The 20,380-nt window shown below is 45.7% G+C and overlaps 1 protein-coding gene across 9 annotated transcripts in view; it reads left to right on the top strand.

Annotated features, from left to right (window-relative positions):
• Positions 1–20,134, top strand: part of DAPK2 (death associated protein kinase 2) — a 57,046-nt gene extending 36,912 nt beyond the window's left edge. For 8 of the 9 annotated variants that reach the window (XM_055715575.1, XM_055715578.1, XM_055715576.1 and 5 more), the window contains 6 exons: positions 1,873–2,002; positions 3,130–3,178; positions 3,865–3,891; positions 7,615–7,767; positions 9,109–9,154; positions 10,073–11,759. In XM_055715575.1, the coding sequence (XP_055571550.1) occupies positions 1,873–2,002; positions 3,130–3,178; positions 3,865–3,891; positions 7,615–7,767; positions 9,109–9,154; positions 10,073–10,708 (1,041 nt within the window). In that variant the 3' untranslated portion in view covers positions 10,709–11,759. Of the gene's footprint in view, positions 1–1,872; positions 2,003–3,129; positions 3,179–3,864; positions 3,892–7,614; positions 7,768–9,108; positions 9,155–10,072; positions 11,760–15,571; positions 15,662–15,837; positions 15,919–16,467 lie in introns of those variants that run through there. The other variant, XM_055715583.1, reaches the window with a different exon arrangement.
• The last annotated feature ends 246 nt before the right edge of the window (positions 20,135–20,380 follow it).

Raw genomic sequence — 20,380 nt, 5'->3', positions numbered from 1 at the left:
AAATTATTGTGAAAATATAAGTGCAAATTTTTCTATACTGATCTCTAGCTGCTAATTTTGATAGTTAATACCAGTAATGTCAGGTGGACAATGAAGATGTTACCGGATATGCAAGACAGAAATCAGAAAGGATAGGTAAAGAACCATTTCACTGACAGTGAGTGCCAAATGACCTAAAACATATTCACAGAATAACTTTCCTGGGTTTTATAGGACTGAGTTTGGAGTTGTGCTAGTGTTAAATTAGACATGCATTTTTAAGCAGTGATCTGGTTAGATAGAGGATGATTCATAATTATCTTGTCACTTGACAGGGCTCCATCGACTGCAGTGGAGCTACAGTGACTTAGACCACCTAAGGAATAAAATAGTCCAAGATGTAGTGACTGTGACTTTTTGCCGTTTCAGTCTGTTCCATCTGCTCTAAACAAGCTTACATCATGTATCTGGGGCAAACGCATGTGCCCTAGATCCATGGAAGAAACCCAGACTTGTTAGCCTGAGGTTAAAATATTCTTGGTCCAATGACGATGACAATAAATTATTCACATGCTTTCTTTCCCAGCGCAGCTCTGACTGAGTGTGTGTGTTAGCAGGAGCTGCTTCCACATTAGGATCTGCTGAGAGAAGGCAAGGCGGCTGCCAGCAGGGAATCAAACTATCTCACTGTTGCTCTTGAGCTTATGATTAAGTTATGACAAATTAATGCATTAATGCTCTTAGTGGGAGGTAAATTGAACCCCTCGTTTACTCTGAAACCTGTGAAATAGGGCCATGGTAGGGAGTAACTAAGACTGAGGAATTTAATTGGAGATATAAGTTTATGAAATATCCGTTATATCTGGCAAAGAAAGTCAAAGTCTGTGGTTGAAAGAGTTAGCTTTATTGTTACAGTTCTAGCTTCAGCTTTTCTCTACAGTGCTGTGAGAAATGCTACATGTTCTTTTAATAGCTTGCTATCATACATGAGCTGGGACCTCTGATCCCAACTCTTTCCATTTTCTGGGCTGTACAGATAGTAAATCCTAGACCTTTCCTGGCCTTGTTGTTGCAGCTGTGAATTTAATCTCATAAAGAAGAGTATTTTCCTTCCCTAAGTAGCTTCAGATGTGACTAGAATCCCTCAAGAAGCAGCCAGGAAGACATCTTCCAGTGGGTTACAGCTGAACAGAAATAGCGAGGTCTCCCAGTGTAAACTCGACAGATCAGTAAAATTACTGTCAGTCAAAACCCTGAGTGGTGCGGCTCTCCGTCAGGATGGAGCAGTGCCAGTCCATCTGTGCACCGATGTCTGCACCGCTTCAGCTACTTGCTGCCGGCTACCTGCTGCTGCGTGGGCACCCGGGGTGTAACGGAGGCAGATCCAGGGGGTCAGGCTGTGACGTTTTCCCAGGAGCCCGTGTGGGCCAGGGATGTAGCTTCTCTCAAGATCAACTGAGCTTCCACTGCGCAGTGTATTAGTGCTGCTGGGCTGATCATCTCCTGGTGTTACCTTGTCAGACTGGGGAACCACATGCAGTTGTGTGAAAACCTTCTGCCTCGCTGGAAAACAAGGGTGGCTTGTTTTCATCCGGGTAATAGACATCATTAAGAAAATAAGCTTAGGAGTGCTAACAGGAAAACAGAGAAAGGCAGATTTTGCATGAGACAAAGGAAGGAAAGTATTACTCTTACTAGACTTGCTTTGCTTTTGTGGAGTTCGGGTCCATTCAGTGATGTCAAGTTTCACAGTCGCCATCCTTTTATCAAAAGAATGAGTTGTAAATGGTTAGGCACAAGTGCTGTGTATGTGAAGAAAAAAAAGCACTTGACCTCTGTTACTTTCCCAAGATACTAATATGATAATAACAAAAATCTGTCTTCTATTTTTAGCCTGAAAACATTATGCTTCTAGACAAAAATATCCCTATTCCACACATCAAACTCATTGACTTTGGCCTAGCTCACAAAATAGAAGATGGGGTTGAATTTAAAAACATTTTTGGAACTCCAGAATTTGTAGGTGAGTGACCAGTTCCTTTGTCTTGTATGGCAAGTTCCATGAGGAAGCTGAGACATGTTTTCAAAGTTAAGAAGTGAGGGACAGAGGTATTTTGAATCTCATTTCTACCAAGGTGACCTGAATCTAGAGGTTTACTCTGTTTTTCTGGAATGGGCGAAAGGTGCTTTCTGTAAACCAGATGTGCTACTCCTGTGAGGGTGGGTTGCTGCCAAAGGAATTTAGAGACATAAATTCAGGATTGAGATTGTGAAACCCTGCAAATACAAATTATAATTCTTTACTTGTTGCCTGGGGCAAGTAAGCATGCTGCATTGTAGTACAGAGGTACGCAAATACATGGGTAACGTTGCTTTCTAGATAAAACTGCCTAACACTGTGCACCTTTTGTGTACAAAAGCCTCCCCTCCCCTTACATTTTCCACATGATTCTTTTTTTTCTTTTTCCTCACTGATCATAATTCTAATCTGTCTTGATTGGATTTTACGTTAATCCTACCCTTTTCTACTAGTTTCCGTTAGAGGTTTTGGGGTTGGTTTTTGGGGGGTGGGGGGCAGGGAGAGAATTGCAATTCATATTCCAGTTAAACACAATTATTACAGACACCTTTCTTTCATCTCATTCCTTCACCTTGGTCTTTTCTCTTGGGTAAGGTCTTATCTGGGGGAAATGTTTCTTACCAAGATACCAGGGTTGACGTGGATGCCGGTGTAGGCTGGCATGTAATTTCAGTCTCTTCCTAAGGGCTGTTTCTGACTGGCCATTGGAAACTAGTTTTAATGGTACCAATTAAAACCAAAACAAAAGCTCAGATTCTTAGGAATAACGGTATCCTTTGAAGGTGAAATAAATTATTATTTGTTGTAATTTGCACTGTAATTAGTGTAGAATACTGCTTCACCCTTTGAGTTGCGTTACGCTCCAAGTTGCTCTGCATAATCTCTTCTGGACACCCATGGACCTGAACTCCTGTCAGGGCTGTGAAGCTAGGAACAGTGCAATCCTGGAACTACCCTTCCTCTTCCCACTCCCCTTTCTCCCTCATGGGAATTCTTGCCATGCTACTCGGTTCAGCCTGGTAAAAAATTGTTACCTCAGTTGCTGCTGTTTGATTAATTTTTTCTTGCAGCTCCAGAGATAGTAAACTATGAACCGCTCGGACTAGCTGCAGATATGTGGTAAGTTTTTAACATTTTGTTGGGGTTTTTTTCCCCACATTGGTCTACTATTACTTTTCCCCAATTTGCTGTGAATAGAATCCATTCTACTGCAACAAATCAAAACCAAACCAAACCAAAAATCTTAAGTGCCATTAGTTATTACTCTTTGTTTGGTTTTCCCGTTTTTATGCATTCTTTTTAATTCAAAGACAAGCATTTAATTTCAGCAAAATTACAGTGAAAAACTTTAATGATGGCCGTTATAGAGTTAACAGTTTGCCACTGTCCGCTGCAGAGGAGCACTCTTAAAAGAAAACATGTTCCTGCAGTGCTTGTGACAGCTTTATTTATAAGAGCACTGCATGCAGAGGAGACCTGCCTACTAATCTGATCCACTGAGAAGGCAGACAAAAGAAGTAACAGCCTCGCTTCCATTTCTTGGTATTTCTGATGTGTACTGTAGAAAATACCTGCTGAAGTAGAAATATATAAAGAGACTTCAGATATCCTTATTACTTGAAGTTATATGTAAAATTCACATTTTCCCTGAAACACTATTCATTAAGAGAGGTATTAGCAGTTGCCTAAAACCACAGTGGCTCTCCTGCCTCTATAGTAGCTACTATTGACTTTTTCGTATCGTGTACATCAAGAAGAATACAGGTCATGTAGAACCCTTGCAATTAATCTCCTTTGTTTTTTAGGAGCATAGGAGTCATCACCTACATACTGTGAGTACTACAGATTCACTCCTGTAGAAGCGTTCCTAAAGCTCTGTTGCACTAGTACGAAGCAGCTCTTCCCTTTTGTCGTTTGAGAAAAGAGCTGCACACGCAGGTGGCCGGTGGTTTGTCTGGTGGGCAGATGTTATCCTGCAGCCTTTCCACGCTCAACATAAGGGGTAAAAGAAGAGGGGTGCCCTGAGCGGGTAAAGAACAAATGTCTCTGGCAGCACTGGGCATTTCTGCCTCTGACGGGACCCAGTCAGCTCCAAATGGTGGAGGATGGAAAAGTCCGAGGGTATTGGTGGCTTGTAGAAGGGCTGTGAGCTACCAGTGTGTGTGTGTAGGATAGAAATAGCAAGTGGAATAGTACCATTTACAAGGTGAGTTATTTCAGGCAGAAACAGGGAAGTTCTAATTTGCTTGTAAAGGCAGCAGCCTGGATTACTAGGTATGAGTATGGTCACTCATATTTAAAGAGGTGAATTTAAGTTGGGGCAAGAGCAGAGAAGTTGACCCTGCAAACTGAGAATTGTCTTACAAGAGAAATACTGGCTTGTTAAAGCTTGTGAAGCGAAGGCTACTTGGCACTATCGTTGCAGTCAGTAAGCACAGGGGGGGAAAAAAATGGTATTTTTTGGAAGAAAAGTGTGTCAACTGGCGATGAATAAACAAATGTGGGAAACTATGACAAGCTCAAACTGTCAAAGAAATGAGGTTCCGTGGGCATCCTGGGGACAAGGAGTCGAGAGAGTTTTAATTTGGGGCTTGACAATTTGTGAAACAGCTTGTGTGACAATGGATGCAGGCAGTGGAGGGACAGCACTCCCTGCTTCAAGAACTCTTTCCTCTGGTTTGACACTAGTGTTACAGAAGTGGTCAGGGAGCCTTGGACCTAACTGCTTCCACTGACATCAAGCTCCTGAGACTGCTGGGGAGCAGCGCGTGGTGCATACCGCATGCTTGGAAATGCCTGTCCCTAAGGTTCCTGCCCTGGGCTGCTGCTGTTCCTTGGGACACAGATGGCTCACGTGCTGCCAGGCTAGAAGAAGGTGCGCTCTGTATTAGAGGGGTTTGCCCTATGCAGCTCAGGGCTCAGTACAGGCATGGAGGCTGGCAGGGGAGGGACTGCCTTTTCGGGGTGGAAAATAAATATAGTGGAACTAAATCCACTCTTGGGCTATACCCAAGGCTTAGAGCCCCAAACCTGTAAAAGTGCTATGGTCTGAGAAATCGGATTCAGTGCAACAAATTCCCTTCTGTCCTGCGGGGCAGAAATAGATGGGGATACTGGTTGAGCCCAAGCTCTGGTAAAGGGGTTTAAAATATTGTCCAGAGCCTTGCTTTATATCAGCACTTGGCTCTTCAGTGACACGTGTGCTTAACAGGACGCTGAACTTTGTAAATCACTGGTCACGTGTGCTCCGAAATGATGAGAGGAAGGCTTAGGGCTTGAAGACGGGCGGGTGGGGGTACGTGCCACGCGATGACAGCGATGCGCAGGTGGCCAGGTACCCTTGAGGTTTGCCTGCTGCACCGAGCTCTGTCCTGGGGAGGACAGTGACGCGGCTTACTCTGCTGTATCCCATGGAGGACATCGGGTTCACCCGGCTGCAATAATGGCTGCCATAGTAATGAAGGTTGAAAATTGTCTCCAGACAAATGATCAGGACAAAAAGAGCACTCTTTTTATGATGTGAGGGGTCAGCTTGCATGGTGTGCTACGTACTAGAAATTTGTATGTCTTTAACTGGTATTGCCTGTTAATTTTGAAGCCTTTTCTGAAGAACTCTGAATAAATGGGTTGTGTTTAATGCTACCACCCACTTTAGCAAACACGCAGCGATCAAAGGGATGACATCATGAGGTGCAGAGAGCAAAATGCATACAAGTCCTCAACTCAGTAACTGGTGGGGTGATTCACTGGGTTCTAAGGGTGAAGCCTTTGTTACTGAGGTCTGCTCTTAGATATTTAGAGGCGCTGAGTCAGGATATGACAAAAGTAATTTGCATTAGGTGTGAGGATTTGAGAATCCTCCCATTTCACAGAACTCAAAGCTGAGTCCCAAACAGAAAAAAAAAAAAAATATCAGAGGAGAATAGAGCACTGTTAGCTTGGGCTTCCAGCAAAGGGCCAGAAGGTGGAATTGCAGCTGCTTCATGGCACAGTTTGGGGAAAGGGAAAAGAAACCAAGGCTCCAGGGCAGGTTTCCAAGCTTTAGTTTTGGAACAACACCTGTGGTCTGTGGGGAGGTGGCTGCTTGTAGCCGCCTTTGTGGCTAACAGAAGTGGAACAAGCGCTTCAGAGGGAGCGTGTAAAACCTGTTAAGGAGCGAGATTGACTCTGGCTTATGGAGTGAAACATACTGCATCCAAGACAGCTGGAGCACCTCGCACTGCCTTGCTGTGTCAGCTGCTTTGGTGTCATGGTGTGATTGTAGAGGGAGAGGAAACACTTCACGCACTCAAACGGTTACGCTGTGGATGAAACCACATGTGGTGGCTGGGGACTGGGCTTAATGGCCCGGGTGGGCTTGTCTAACTTTCTCCTTACCCCCAAATTCCCAGTCAGCGTGGTACTGGCAGTACAGATGGGGTAAAAAGTCTGTTGAGCAGGATCGTATAAGCAAGCAGTGTAGTATTCAAAACCTGAATTTAGATCGCAGGAGTCTGCAGTCTGTTTTGAGCCTGCTGCACCCTGAAGCTGCTGTCAAAGCTAGACATAATAGATAAGCCTAACAATAGCCCAGAAGACTTTAAAAAAGGGATGAGATCAATTTCCTTGGTATAAATAACATTTCCTGTAAACCAGACTTTTGCAAGTCAGCATCCCCGTGGATTGAGGGAGGGAGGGAGGGAGGGGAGGCAGGGCCCGAGGAGTCTGCCAGGAATCTGTTATGGCACTTGAGTTTTGTGGAGCAGAGGTAAATCATCATCGAAGATGAAGGTCGTCAGTCACAGTCAAGAGCTAAGCAGAGCAGGGTGACAGCTTTTTCTGTCTAAGTACAGATTGCTGAATGGCATTTTCTTGTTACGATATCTCCATTATATCCTTGCAGTTGGAGCAGAGTGCCAACAGAATGAAGCGTTGTGTTGTTCAGAAACAGTTGGGTTTATTGCAGCCAGCGTCCTTTTGTTTGTGAGTTCCTTTCAATGAGCAGCACGGCTGTACCCCTGCGGCAGAGCTGGCCCCTCGGCAAGGCCACGCACCCGGCCGCCCATCGCGCGCTGTTCTGGTTCCAGCTGGGCCAGGTCTCCTGGCTGCACGCGCTGTGCGGGGGAGCTCGGCGGTAGCGTTGCGGACAGAAAAGCAAGAGGGGCACGGCTTTTCCTACCCGAAGAAAATCTGTAGGAACATTGCTTTACCTGCTTGGAGTCAATACCCCACAAGCTTCTGCCTGGTATTGTTTGTGGGTTTGCAGGGACAGAGGCTCTCCTCAGCTTTTTCTAGTTTGATTAGCAGCGACTTCAGTGAGACGCTCAGGAGAGGAGACTCTGCGTTTCTACCTGTGTGCACGCGTTAGTGCTGCACTAGAGACTGTCAAGAGGAGTCTGACATATAACCGCAGGTGTGGGCAGCCAGAGCTGGGCCTGGTATTTCCCACATGGCATGGCTGCTACAACAGAAGATCCACAAATGCCCTGAGAGTACATTACACAGTCACTGTAATTTCATTAGGGGATGTCCGCTGGGTTTTTTTTCCAATTGATTCTTCTTTCTGGCTTATCTAGGCTTAGTGGTGCATCACCTTTCCTTGGAGAAACTAAACAAGAAACGCTTGCCAACATCACAGCTGTGAATTATGAATTCGATGAAGAATTTTTCAGCAATACCAGTGACCTGGCAAAAGATTTTATTCGGAAACTCCTGGTGAAAGATACACGGTAAGTAGAAATTCAGAAAGATCCATTTGTCTCTAAGTTAAACCTGTTGAAACGCAGGCTGATGCGTGATCTGCAGAGCTTTCCCTGCGGCGGCTGTTGCCATTCAAGAGCAAGGCTGCTGCTGTGCCCCTAGGTGATCACTGCACCCAGAGACCTGAGAAAAGGAACCAGGTTGCAGTTAAAATTCACTTTCAGGACTGAATTCTCACCTGAGTCAAGCTGGTACAGTAGGGTGTAGGTGAAGGGCAGAAAATGATACAAAATCTCTAGTTCAGGGTAACTACCACTCCAATATTTCGATCTATTATGAACTACTTGCAAGGAGGTGACACGATCCCAGAATACGCTCCCGGTAGTACAAGGGCAGAAGAATCTTCACGTGTTCCTTAAGTCTCTCTGCATCTGTTGCAGTCACCTAGAATTTGTGTGACAGCTATGCAGGTTTCTATTCCCAGTTTGTAGGAACTACAGACCTTTTTTTTCGTTTTTCTTGCTTTTAATAATGAAGTGCACGCAGAAGTAGCATCTCCTTCCCTGTAACCCTCTTTGTCCTGGAGGGAAGTCTGGCCATTGCAGTTCTTTCTAATGGCTTCATTAGGGGAGAAAACAGGTATTAGAGAGAAAGAGGCAAGCTGTTAAATGGTCAAGGTTTCTGCAAATCCTCAGGCCTTGGAGTAGGTGGGGTTCGATGAGAGGTTTGCATGGGTCTGCCAACCTCCTCTTAGGAAAGGACAAGTCAGTGATACTGGTATTTGTCACGTGTACGGGGGCAGTCCCTTGTGTTTCTGCCTTTGGTTCTTGGTGCTCTCAAGGTGCCGTTTACTGAACTGCCACTGTGCAGAAGGAGGTTGGGATTGATTGGGTTTGATCAGTTCCTCGCAGAAATGTTGCTTTCAGGAGCTGGCAGCTCTGCAGCGATGTAGCATCGTGTTGCAAAGGGTGGTTTGGATATAATTAAAGTTGTGTACCTTGTTTCAGACACAGTCATATCAGAGGTATATGGAAAGAATTAATTTTCTAAGCATGTAGGATGAACAAAACAAAGTAATGTTTTATTACTTTTAATGGAAGGGTACACAAAAAGTACAGGTAGATTCTGATCAAGTAAGAATTAAAATTGTGTGGAGTGAGGACAGTTCCTTACTGAAACTTAGAACAGTTACAAAACTACACACAAGCAGTATGCCTCATGGAGAAACATAACCCTGACATTTTAGTTAGTCCTGGTGTTGTCTCGATAAATACTTCATATTGAGCCTAGGAGAAGTGCAGGTTAATGGACGTGTGTACCAAACATTTCTCATTCAAGACTGTGGTTTTTTTTGTGGTGATGTTTTTTAGGAAACGGCTTACAATTCAGGAAGCTCTGTCTCATCCGTGGATCACGGTAAGACCAAATAAAGAAGACAGATCTTTTACCATGAGCAAAGCAGAGATGATATTCTCACTCTTATTGGTGTGTTAAATGGAAAAGTGCCCTCCAAGTACATAGAGAACCCTGGGTGTCTCAGAGATGCACCGGGAAGAATCTGGTTGGGTCTGACTAAATCCTTGCATTTTGGCAAATGACTTCTTTAATTGTTAAAACTGTCAAAACGAGGGTGACAAAGCTTTGGTATTTATGCACATTGCAGTATCCCACAGTAGTCTGGGCTTTGCGTTTTTCCATCCTTCTTCTCTGTTTGCATGGATATATACTGCCTGTTGGGTTTAGTGTTTTCTTTGAGTTGAGAGTTGACTATAGCCAATGTGGAAAATGTAATTTCTCTCAAGATGTAACTGCTGTACCAGGTGTGCTGGTTTGCTTACATTTGTGTGTCTGTATGTGTTTTTTCATCACAAACATTGCTTGCTTTTGTGGATAAGTCTCTTATTGAAAATGCATTTAGCTAATCCCAGCATGACTGATGAGGATGTTTGAAATTCAGTTTTTGCTTTGCATTGCACAAAACATTAACTGGAGTGTTTTCAGGGTTGTTGTTTTTCCTCTTACAAATATTGATAGCTTTAGTACTGTTAACTGCTAAAAATTAATATGAAAATATATTGCGGCCTTGTTATTTACTCTTACCACATCGGAATGAATGCACATCACTTGTTGCATTCATTTTTGGGTTTGTGTGTGTGGTTGGGTTTTGTTTTTTTTTTTTCTTTTAATCACATGCATGAAGGAATATCTGTGAGAGCAAAGAATCTTCCAGCATCGTGGAAGTTCAGGCTGCATCCTTTGTGTAGAGTTTTTGCATTACTGCACTGTCTTGTAAACATTCAGTAATACTGGTTCCTCTGTCTGACGACTCACCAGCTGAAAGAAGAAACAAAAGTCCAAGAAAACAAGAAGGCTGAGAACACACAGCTGAAGACAAAACGCCTGAGAGAGTACACCATAAAGTGCCACTCGAGTATGCCTCCCAATAACACCTACATCAACTTCGAGCGCTTTGCCCGGGTAGTAGAAGACATTTCACTTACGGAACGGGGTTTCAGCACTTTGGCTGCAACCCACGATTCCCTGCAGGAGGACATCGATGCTCTGGTTTCCATTTATAATGAGAAAGAAGCCTGGTATAAAGAAGAGAATGAAAGCGTGAGGCACAAGCTGTCTCAGCTGAAGTATGAATACCGTAAAATTGAATCCCTGAAAAGACACCTACAGGATGATATCAAGACTGTAGGTGCTGGTCTTACGGGCATAACCAGGAAATATGCTGATCTGCAGAGTCAGTATGAATCTCTCAGTCAGGAACTTTCTGAGGAACTCAAGTGGATACAGGACTTAATGAGTAGTTTTCAACTGCAAAATGAAGCCTATGTGAATGGGAACTTTGACTCTGTTTTCAACAAAGATATTAATGAATCACTAATGGAGCTGTTAAATAGATCTCGCTGTGAAGAATTCCTTGCAGGGTTGAATCTTGATATAGCAGAATCAAATCAGTGATGTAGATCAGGTTAGGTGCGGAGTTTGCTGCCTGTTTCAGTGCACATCATTTTTAAAAGCTTTTGGTGCATACATTCTACACAAAAACATCACCTACAATGAAAATTGAAATTCTGATGTATTGCACGAGATTCTGACCAAACCCTAAGCTCCTGGTGGTTTGTAGTGCTGAAGGCTTTTTTCCCTCATGTTTGGTGTCTGAACTTGCAGGAACTAGATTATCACAGTGGTGTGGACACATCTAACCCTGCAGCCCTTTGCGTTGCCTATATCATACTTCTTCATGTAGTACAATTCCTGAAGATTGCTAAGTAATTAACTTGGAATAAAGGGTAGGTCACTCTGTCCTTACTAGAAGCTGGATGCCTGGAAACTAATAAATGTCTTGTGGAAAATCTTTGGTGGGATGAAGGAAACAGTCATGTAGACCTGCTGCAGGCAGTTCTGTAAGCCATAGGAGAGAAGTATTTGCAAAAGTTAAATCTGTCCTGTAAAACAAAGTAAATGGTGCAGTAACGTAACATTTAGCTAGTGTTGTGAAAATTCTCTGTGAAATGGCGGCCGATGAAGAAAAGTGACGATTAATTTTTAGGCCTGTTATGCAGGGTGAAATCTTTTACCATCAAGATGTTAGCTGAATTTCAAACTAACGGATTAATCAACAGCTAAGTTTCCTGTACCAAAGAAACCCTATTCAAAAGACAGTTGGGAGCTTGTAATGAACTGATCAAATAAGCATGTATGTAATTTTACAGTGCAAATGTTAATTTGTGAGTGGTGAGTGATAACGTAGACCTCTCCTTTGCTTCCTACATTAAAGAGGATGACAAAGCTACAACTAATTTAATCTGTGGTGTGGGATTTGAGGCTAGTGTTCTCGGTGTGAAGATTTTTTCTTAAGTTTTAGAAAGTAAAAGACGAGTTGTCCCAAATTTGAATCATGCCCTGCAGTCTTGTATTTCAAAGAAGTAATTTGACTATACTGTTTTAATACGCACAGATGTACCCATCTCTTTTTTGGACACAATAAATATTTATGCAGTGCACAGTTGTTCCCTGGTGGTGAGGTTAGTGACAGACAAAGAGATGTCACGCTTCTGTGTGCCGAAGAGAGTTGCCAGCCGAGGTTCTGCGGTAGCTCACAGCTCCTTTGCTGAGCTGTAGGAGTTGGCTGAGGGTGCCTGCTCCGCTGCTACCAGAGCCGGCGAGGTGGTAGCAAGTGCCACCGTGTCGCTGCTCGCCTCCATCTAGAGCGGATCTTTGAATATATTGGACTATGCCTTTCACTGCTCAGCCTCCCTCCTCCTTTTCCAGTGAAGTGAGTGACCTAACTAAATTGAACTGGTGTTGTTCATCGTGTTATTAAGAGTAATGTTTCCTACTTTGAGATAAAACAATAAAAGCGTACCCTCATCCAGTCTGTGTAGAGTACAGCGGACCCACCGCTACTGTGCTGTCATAAAGATGTGCAGAGGCTGGTGAAAATTCAGGGTTCTGAAAACAGTTACTCGACAGGGGTATTGTTATTCCTGTCGTTGTACTGGCTGGAGATGGAAACTGGATGTGCTCTCCGTTGCGTCTTTGTTGTAAAAGATGTACAAGTTTCAAAGGCTCTGAAGTAGTGTAGGTAGCCAGGAGATGTCCCTAGGAAGCTGCTGTCGATGGTTGTGGAGAACTGGGCTCTGCTGTGACAAACAGTGTTGAAAATTCTACTTATGTCCATTTTTTTATTCTCTTGCAACGCTTCAGTCATTGCTCCTGCAGGTTCCTTTGAGCTGGAAGACCCACAAGGTGCTGTCTAGGGGAAGCAGAACACTGGATTTTGTATGAGGGATAGTGTTTTTAATTCTTAAAAAGTAACTTAAAGCCTATTGAGAGTTAATATCTGCAGAAAAGACTTTCAAGAAGGAGAGTCTGCCTTCCCTCAGCCGTGAGCTCATATTCTCCGATCACTGAGATTTTCTTTATGAATAAATGTACTGGCAGGATGAGAAGGAATGTTACATGAGGCCACCCTGTTCCTGAGCGTGCTGGGGTGAGGTTAACGTTGCTGTGCCTCAGCCCTTGGGACTGGTGCTCTCTGAGCTCAGGCGGTCACTGACACGCTGCCTTTGGGGGGATATGCTGCTGGCGGAGAGAGTGACAAAGTCACAGGTTTGCAGGCTGCTAGAGATGCAGAGGCAGATACTAACAGTCTGGAGTTCTGTAAAGTGAGCTGTTTTGATTCAGCAGTGGTTCTGCTGCTGAAAGGGCACTCAAATTTTTCATTATGATTGTACAGCTGACATTTAGCCAGTGACATTTTTTCCACTTCCAATTGATTTCTAGTCAGCGTTTTGTCACACCACGCCAACTGTTTGCAGTGTGAGATGATATTTAATGCTGAAATGTCCCACTGCTGTTGTATGCAAATGGTGCCCACATCTAAATTAGAAGGAGGCCAAGCTGCAAGCTTGGCTCCTTGAATTGCTGTTGAGATACCTGCACAAAAGCTACACCTATACCATTTGATGAGAAAAGTGAATTTGTTGTCTCATAAACATTATCAATTATTTTGCTGGGAAAAAAAAATAATATTTGAAACATCACTGATGTGTCTTCCATCCTCTGTTGTTACTCTTGCTTCTTCAGGTGTCTAGCTTGGTGGCTTGGCAGTTGAATTCCAGTCCAGCTCAGTAAAAATATTTCTGGGTTATCCACCTCCTACATAGGCAGATCAGAACTGCTGGAATGGCTGTCACTGCATAGACTCCATAATCTTTGGAGGGTTGATTCCTGGCCTTTCCCTTTTCACTTTTGCCAGATCTGGTTTTGAATTCCCTGCCCTGCCCCCCACCCCCCCCTCAGCCTGTCGAATACAGTTTTCCGGTCCATGCAGATTTTGGTGTGGTTTTGGAGTTCAAAGGCGCTATGTTTTCAGAAGGACTGTGTCAGGGTTTCTGGATCATCTGTTCCTTAACACCAGATTGGCATCCAAAAATTTTAGGCAGGTGTCTGAATTCTGATATCTAGATTTTTTTCTTCCTGTTTTTCCGTTGGTATTGTGATCTTTTCCTCATACATTTATTTCCAGGATATCAATGCCTTGTGCTCTCACACTCTGGGTGCGGTTAGAGGACAAAGCCTCAGGTTTTTTGGATATGCTCTAGCATCTATCCTCATCACTAATACTAAATGACAGCTGTTTTTGTAATAGTGATGCCAGCAAAACATACTGGGGTGAGTTTGATGGAATGCTGTGAAAATGGTTAAGGGATTGGAGTGTCTATCAAAGGGGGAGAAACCAGGAGAGCTGGGATTGTTTAGTGCCAAAAAGAGAAGGCTTGAGGGGGGATCTTCTCAATCTGTATAAATACATGCTGGAATGGAGTAAAGAAAACAGAGCCAGGCTGTACTTGGTGGTACCTGTCCAGTGACCGGACAAGAGGCAACAGGCATAAATTGAAGTAAAGAAATCCCATTTAAGCCTTAAAAAAAGCTAAAAAACTTGTTTACTAAAAGTTCAATCAAACACCTGGAACATGTTGCCAAGAGGGGCTGCAGATTCCCCATCCTTTGAAACCCAAGTGTGACATGGTCCTGGGCAAGCTGCAGTAGCTGACCTTCCCTGAGCAGGGGGTTGGACTAGATGGTCTCTAGATACCCCTTCCAAACAGCCGTTCTGTGATCTGTGGTGAGTCCAATGTTGACCAAAGCTGGTCATGGATTTACTTTTCTTGGGCCACCTTCTAATTTTGCTTGGGGTCTGTCATGCTCAGACTAATTGCAGAAGATTGCTGGCAGTGGCCGGGTACTGAGAACCTTCTTGAGGTTCTGGTGAGCAGAGAGGGTTCTACCGACCAGCTTTGTGAGACACAGGAAAAGGGCTGCTCTCTGGTACCACCTTAATATTTGAGTTGTAGAGTGTTGCTAGTGCTCTCCGAAGTTATTCCATGTTTCACATTCACATGAATTCACATGTTCTCCACCTTCAGATCTGAAGTGACTGCCTCAAACTTGCCTGTGATGTTTAAATCAGCCTGGTGAAAGAAGAACCTGTAAAACCACAATTCAAAAAAGATGCGCTAGAACAAAATGAAGAGCCACATGCTGGAAATCGGGAAAGGGCCCTGAACATATCTTTGCTTTTACAATATCCTTGTAAAGGGCAAAATGTGAAAACTTTGATCTCAAAATGTGGAAGGTAGCCCAGGACCTAACAGTGTGATGATGCTGGGTTTAGTCTTATTCTGTCGTGATTTCTAACAGGAATGTGCAAGCCCCCTGTGCAGCATGCTGCATGCCACAGTGCCACTGATGCGCTGGCAACAGTTCCGTCTCCTTTCTGCCAAGCCAGCGTGGAACCTTTTTGTTGCTCTCCCAATGCCTGGGAGAAAGAGGGACATGGATAAAGGCCAGCTGATAGGAGGTCAATCCAGAGAAAATGGAGATGGAGCTGTTGTGCACTGAGAAGCACCTTAGCAGCTTTACAAAATGAAAGCATTGCCTTAGCACCCTCCAGCATCCCCTTAGTTACATCCTGCTTTTGTTTGGCTGTCCTTCGTCCTGCCCTTCAGCTAGAAAGCAGTTGCCAGACTTCTTGTTTGTTTTTTTGTGCGTGGATCATTATGAATAAGAAGGGAAAAGTGGAGGTTGGAGCAAAGTCCGCGCCACTTTACACTGGTTTTAGGATTTTGTTTGAGCTAAAGGGTCCTGTCCAGGTACAGGGGGGGAATTCTTCTGAATGATTCTTCTGCTTTTTCCTGTACAAATCCACAGCTTCCCCAGCCAGCATTCTTTGCAGCCAGCTCCAGACCACACAGAGTCGTAGTATTTTATGCACCAAAGGGAGCCAGGCAATAAAATTGCTCTCTTATCTTCCAGCCAGTGGACAAGCGACAGGCTTTGGTTCGGCAAGCATCTGTTGTTAACATGGAAAACTTCAAAAGGCAATATGCTAGAAGACGATGGAAGGTATGACAGTGAGCCTTTAATCCTCCTCATGTAAGGCTTCCCAAGCCTGATGCGATCAGAGGGCAAGACGGAGCTTGAATGTAAAATTGTAATGCGTGGTGGATAAATGAAATGTGTTTGGGTAGGTCAGCACTGCGTACATGTGGTCCAGTTCTCATTCTCCCCTCTCTCTGTAGCTTTCTTACCGCATTGTCTCATTGTGCAACCACTTCTCTCGTTCGCTGGTGAAAAAGGTCCTCATGCAAGATGAAAGTTTGGTAAGTATGTTTCTCAGATGGGAAGAAGAGAAGGACGAGTTCTACTGTGCAGTTATTTCTGTGGTCCTTATGTGGGTACGCAGCCCAGTGGGATGGCAATGGTTTTGAGTGGGAGACCAGACGGGACAGTGGCATCCCTGGTGTGTCTTTAATGCTGCTGTAAGTTGTGTCACTGTGACAGAAATGTTGGGCAAGGAGAGCTGGTGATTCTGTAACAAACCCTTCAGGTGCTAGCTGCATTTCTTCTGTAAAGGAGCTGCATGGAGGCAGCAGATTATGTTTGGATAGTGTAGCAGTGACCGTGCTGTCTGACGGAGAAAGGAGCAGCTGCAGAGAGAGTCCACACGGCTGCTCTTGTGCCCAGCTGTGTGGTGGGGTGGGGGGATGGACCCCTGCAGCGCATGTGACCTCCTGGAGTGAAACTCGGTGTGACATTTCCATTAGCTCTACTTTTCTCAATGGCTGATACACTAATAATATTAGAACATCAGGTGCAGGAGCGTGGTACCTCATTTATGTGACTGAAGCATTGTGGCCTTTCTATTTCAGAGAAACTGCGAAAGTGACAGTGAGGATCTTCCACAAAGAAAAGCCACTCATCAGAGGAGAAGCAGCATATCATAATGTAATGAGAATTCCACGGGCAGGAGATAGAGGAACTTTCATCATTGCTGAAAAAAGCAGCCCTGACAGCAGACGTTGCCTTCTTTTCGGAGTCCTTGGTATGATGCTTCTCACTCCTCAAGACTACGCCAACAGCTGGATGATGTTATGAAATGCCTACTGAGCATTTTGGAAAATGAGGGATCCAGGTTCCCAGGGAAATGCTGCAGCACAAGCACCGAAAAGAGTGCTTTTGTATGTTGGGCATTTCAGTGGTGCTTCAGTCTCTTTGTGATATCAACCGCGCTCAGGATGTAGGGTTTCTACTGATACTCTTTTACTGCAGAGTAATTCACATTCCACACAATGATTAAGACTGCGCGCATTATTATTTCAGTCAGGGAAATTGTTATTGAGTCTTAAGGAAAATGTTCTATACCATTTTTATATTTGTTAATAACATAAATACGTGATGGCAGACATCTGACAGGTTTTGTTAGCTGTGTGCAGTACTCTGTTACTGCTGTCATTGAAGAGAAAATCGCAGTGCCGTTACATACCGCAACCTTGATTCCATGAACGTAGCAGTGAACAGTCCTGTTCTGCAGTAAGAACTGTGCTCTGGCCATCGTCTCTGGCTGAAGACTAACACAACTGCCACTGCCAGTTTGAGTGCAACTGATTCTGGCGACTGGGAGGATGAGAGAGGCCAGGGCAATTTTTGAATGAAAAAGAGAAAAAATTGCATAATGACTTACACGCACCCAAACGCAATACTTTTACAGAATGATGGCAGGATGCTTCATCAGAACAGGGCACTTAAAAACCCAAGGTATATGAAGAAATTGTTTTTATTAGACTTTGTCATTGTTTTAATTTATTGTCAGCAAATTGGAAATTCATTAAAAGCTGTTTGTGTAGGTGCTGTTTACATGTAACCCACACCACAAACATCTGTGTGTTACTCAGGGGACTGTATCCAACACGGAGGAAGTAAGCACGTCGATAGTGGTGTGACGTGCCAGGAAGCTGCATCATTTTAACTTCATTAGTTTCTAAGCCAGTATTGTTCATTTGGTATCAAAACCTGCGCATAGACTAAGGCTTTTTTTTTAATCAAATATATTAGTTGTTAGGCGTTCTTATTTATTTTGCCATTTAATAAATGAAAACATCGGAAAGCAAGCCTACTAGAAAGAACTACAGACTGACAAGGAAACTGGTTTCATTTGGCTTTATGGTTGTCACTTCTAGGCTGAGGTTTTAGAGCTGAAAGTGTGAACTGGTGTTGAAAACCAGTATCGGGTTAATTTTGCCTGGCTTCCAGTTTCTAAGAAAGAAGTAAAAATGCGCTACTTTTATTTGTAGTTTTATATCTTTGCTTAAGCAGAGACTAAAATGTGGCTGAGGAGAAAGTATTTCTAAGAAAAGAAGATGTATGAGAAGCACTGGAGGAGGGAGGCAGAACGTAGAGTTTGAGGGAAGAGATACAAAGCGAAGGCGGCGTGTGGGGTGGGGGAAGGCAGCGTATGGGGTGCGGGAGGCAGCAGAGAGGGATGGGAGGGATGCACAGGGAGTGGAGGCGAGCTCGGGCTTGGAAGGTTGAAGGAAGGGAAAGTGAATGCAGGTATAGTAATTGTGGAAGCAGGAAAATGAATGTTTTGCAAATATGTCACTGCATTTTGATGTTAGGAATTTAATTTCCTTTCATTTCATGTCTTGGGCTGCCACAGCCTGTGACTTGGGCCTGGCTGCAGGATAAGGAGCAGGGCATGGGCTTCTCTTCACAACCGATTAAAAGGTCTGTTTCTGAGCTTTCTGTGTAATTGTTGAGGCAGATTCCTCAAAAGCACCATAGTAATGTATATATTAAGAGAGAGCAGTAATGGAAAAACCTGCTATTTCTGTATTGGGAAGGAATCTTTCATAAATAGAACACTAAATATATATATATATTTGGCTAAAAAGCTGCCCAGCTGACCTACTGAACTTTGCTTCCTGCGTCCCCTGCCCCACGCGCTGCCGCTGGTGCATTCCCCAGGCTGTGGAACACCAGGCAAGCTGGGGGCCAGCGTGGCTGCCGGCATTGCTGGGGTCTCAGGGACCCTGGCTTCCAGACATGCCAAAGTGGTGGGGTGGCGCCTGGAGCCCTGGGCTGAGCACCTGCTGGGGGGGGAGGCAGCCTGGGGAGGGGGCAACCAGTGCGGGGCCTGGCCTGTGCTGGGGCTGGTCTGTGCCGGGGCTGGCCTGTGCTGGGGGTGGCCTGTGCTGGGGCCCGGCCGGTGCGGGGATCGGCCTGTGTGAGTGGCGGGGCCTGGCCTGTGTGGGGCCCGGCCTGTGCAGGTGGCGGGGATCGGCCTGTGCGGGGCCCCGGCGGCCTCTGGGCCAGCTGGGAGGCAGCAGCAGGGCAGTGCGGGGCCCTGAGCTCCGGCTGATTGCTTCTGCATTGATAAAAGGTGTGGGTTGGTGCTTTAACCAGGACGTTACGGACCGCTGGTGGCGGGCCATCTTCGGCCATCCACTTGCCCTAGTCAGCTAGGGACAGCAGCGCTGCTGAGCCACCGGCAGAGCAGCAGGGCTTGCCGTTGTCTGTGGGTACCTGGTGACCCGGCGTGGCTCCCCAGCAGCCCGGTGTGGTGGTCCGGCGTGGCAGCCTGGCATGGCTGCCACATGGAGCATGACGCTCAGCACTGGGGCCAAGCCATGCTGTTCCCGGGCTGGGGCGCACTGTGTGGGTCCAGCCTCCTGTCCTCAGGGGCAGCACTGCGGCAGTTGGGGAGCGTTACCGGCATGTTGGGGAGCGTTACCGGCACGCTGGGGAGCGTTACCGGCATGTTGGGGAGCGCTGCAGTGTGTTGGGGAGTGGTGCCAGCGCATTGGGGAGAGTTGCTGGCATGTTGGGGAGTGCTGCCAGCACACCGGGGAGCACTGCGGTGTGTTGGGGAGTGTTACTGGCGCATTGGGGAGCATTGCAGCATGTTGGGGAGCGCTGCGGGTGTGTTGGGAAGTGCTGTGGTGTGTTGGGGAGTGTTACCGGTGCGTTGGGGAGCACTGCGGTGTGTTGGGGAATTCTGTGGTGTGTTGGGGAGCGTTACCAGCATGTTGGGGAGTGCTGCGGAGTGTCGGGGAGTGTTCCATGGCTTCCTGAGGCCGGTGGCCTCTGCATTTACTGCCCCGGCGGTCCCGCAGAGCAGGGGTCCCGCTAGCGGGGCTGCCTGTGTGGCATGGGGGGCACCGCCTGGGGGGGCCGCACTGCGCTGCATCGCTGCAGGCTTTGGGGGGCAGCCCTGGGGTTCCCTTTGTGGAGGGGGGGAGCTGTAGTGCGCTTCAATAAAACAGCGTATGTTACAGAATTTACTTTCTGGGAGAAAAATCTATTTTCTGGGTATTGTTTATGAGCAGCAAGGAACCTGGAGATAAGCGGTAAGTCTGGAAAAAAAGTGTTTTTATTAAAACCAGACTGTTTTTATTGTTATTTTTGTGGCAAAGTCCTTAAATCTGTTTGGCTCTATTTTTATTAAGTGAAATGCTGATTTTTACGTGCTCAGAAGCAGTACAGACGGTCGAAGATAACATGTATTACCCTGATTCACTAATAAAATTTCGCAAAGCAGCACGAGTGCCCTTCTCTTCCTTTCCTCCCTCCTTGCCCCGCTGGCTGGTGGTCGGGCTGGGCAAAGGAAGTGGGGCCCTCCCGGGCGGGTGCGGGGCTGTGGGATGGGGCAGTGCGGAGGGTGGCGGGATGGTGCGGTGCGGTGGAATGGGTTGGGCCGGGGTTGGGCTGTGGGATGGTGCGGTGTGGTGCGGAGGGCACTGGGACGGGGCAGTGCGGTGTGGGGAGCTGTAGGGTGGTGCGGGG

This window comes from Falco cherrug, chromosome 7, assembly GCF_023634085.1.
Source record: "Falco cherrug isolate bFalChe1 chromosome 7, bFalChe1.pri, whole genome shotgun sequence".
Lineage (NCBI taxonomy): Eukaryota > Metazoa > Chordata > Aves > Falconiformes > Falconidae > Falco > Falco cherrug.
The sequence above is the reverse complement of the archived record's forward strand: the minus strand, read 5'-3'. Positions and strand labels throughout refer to the sequence as shown.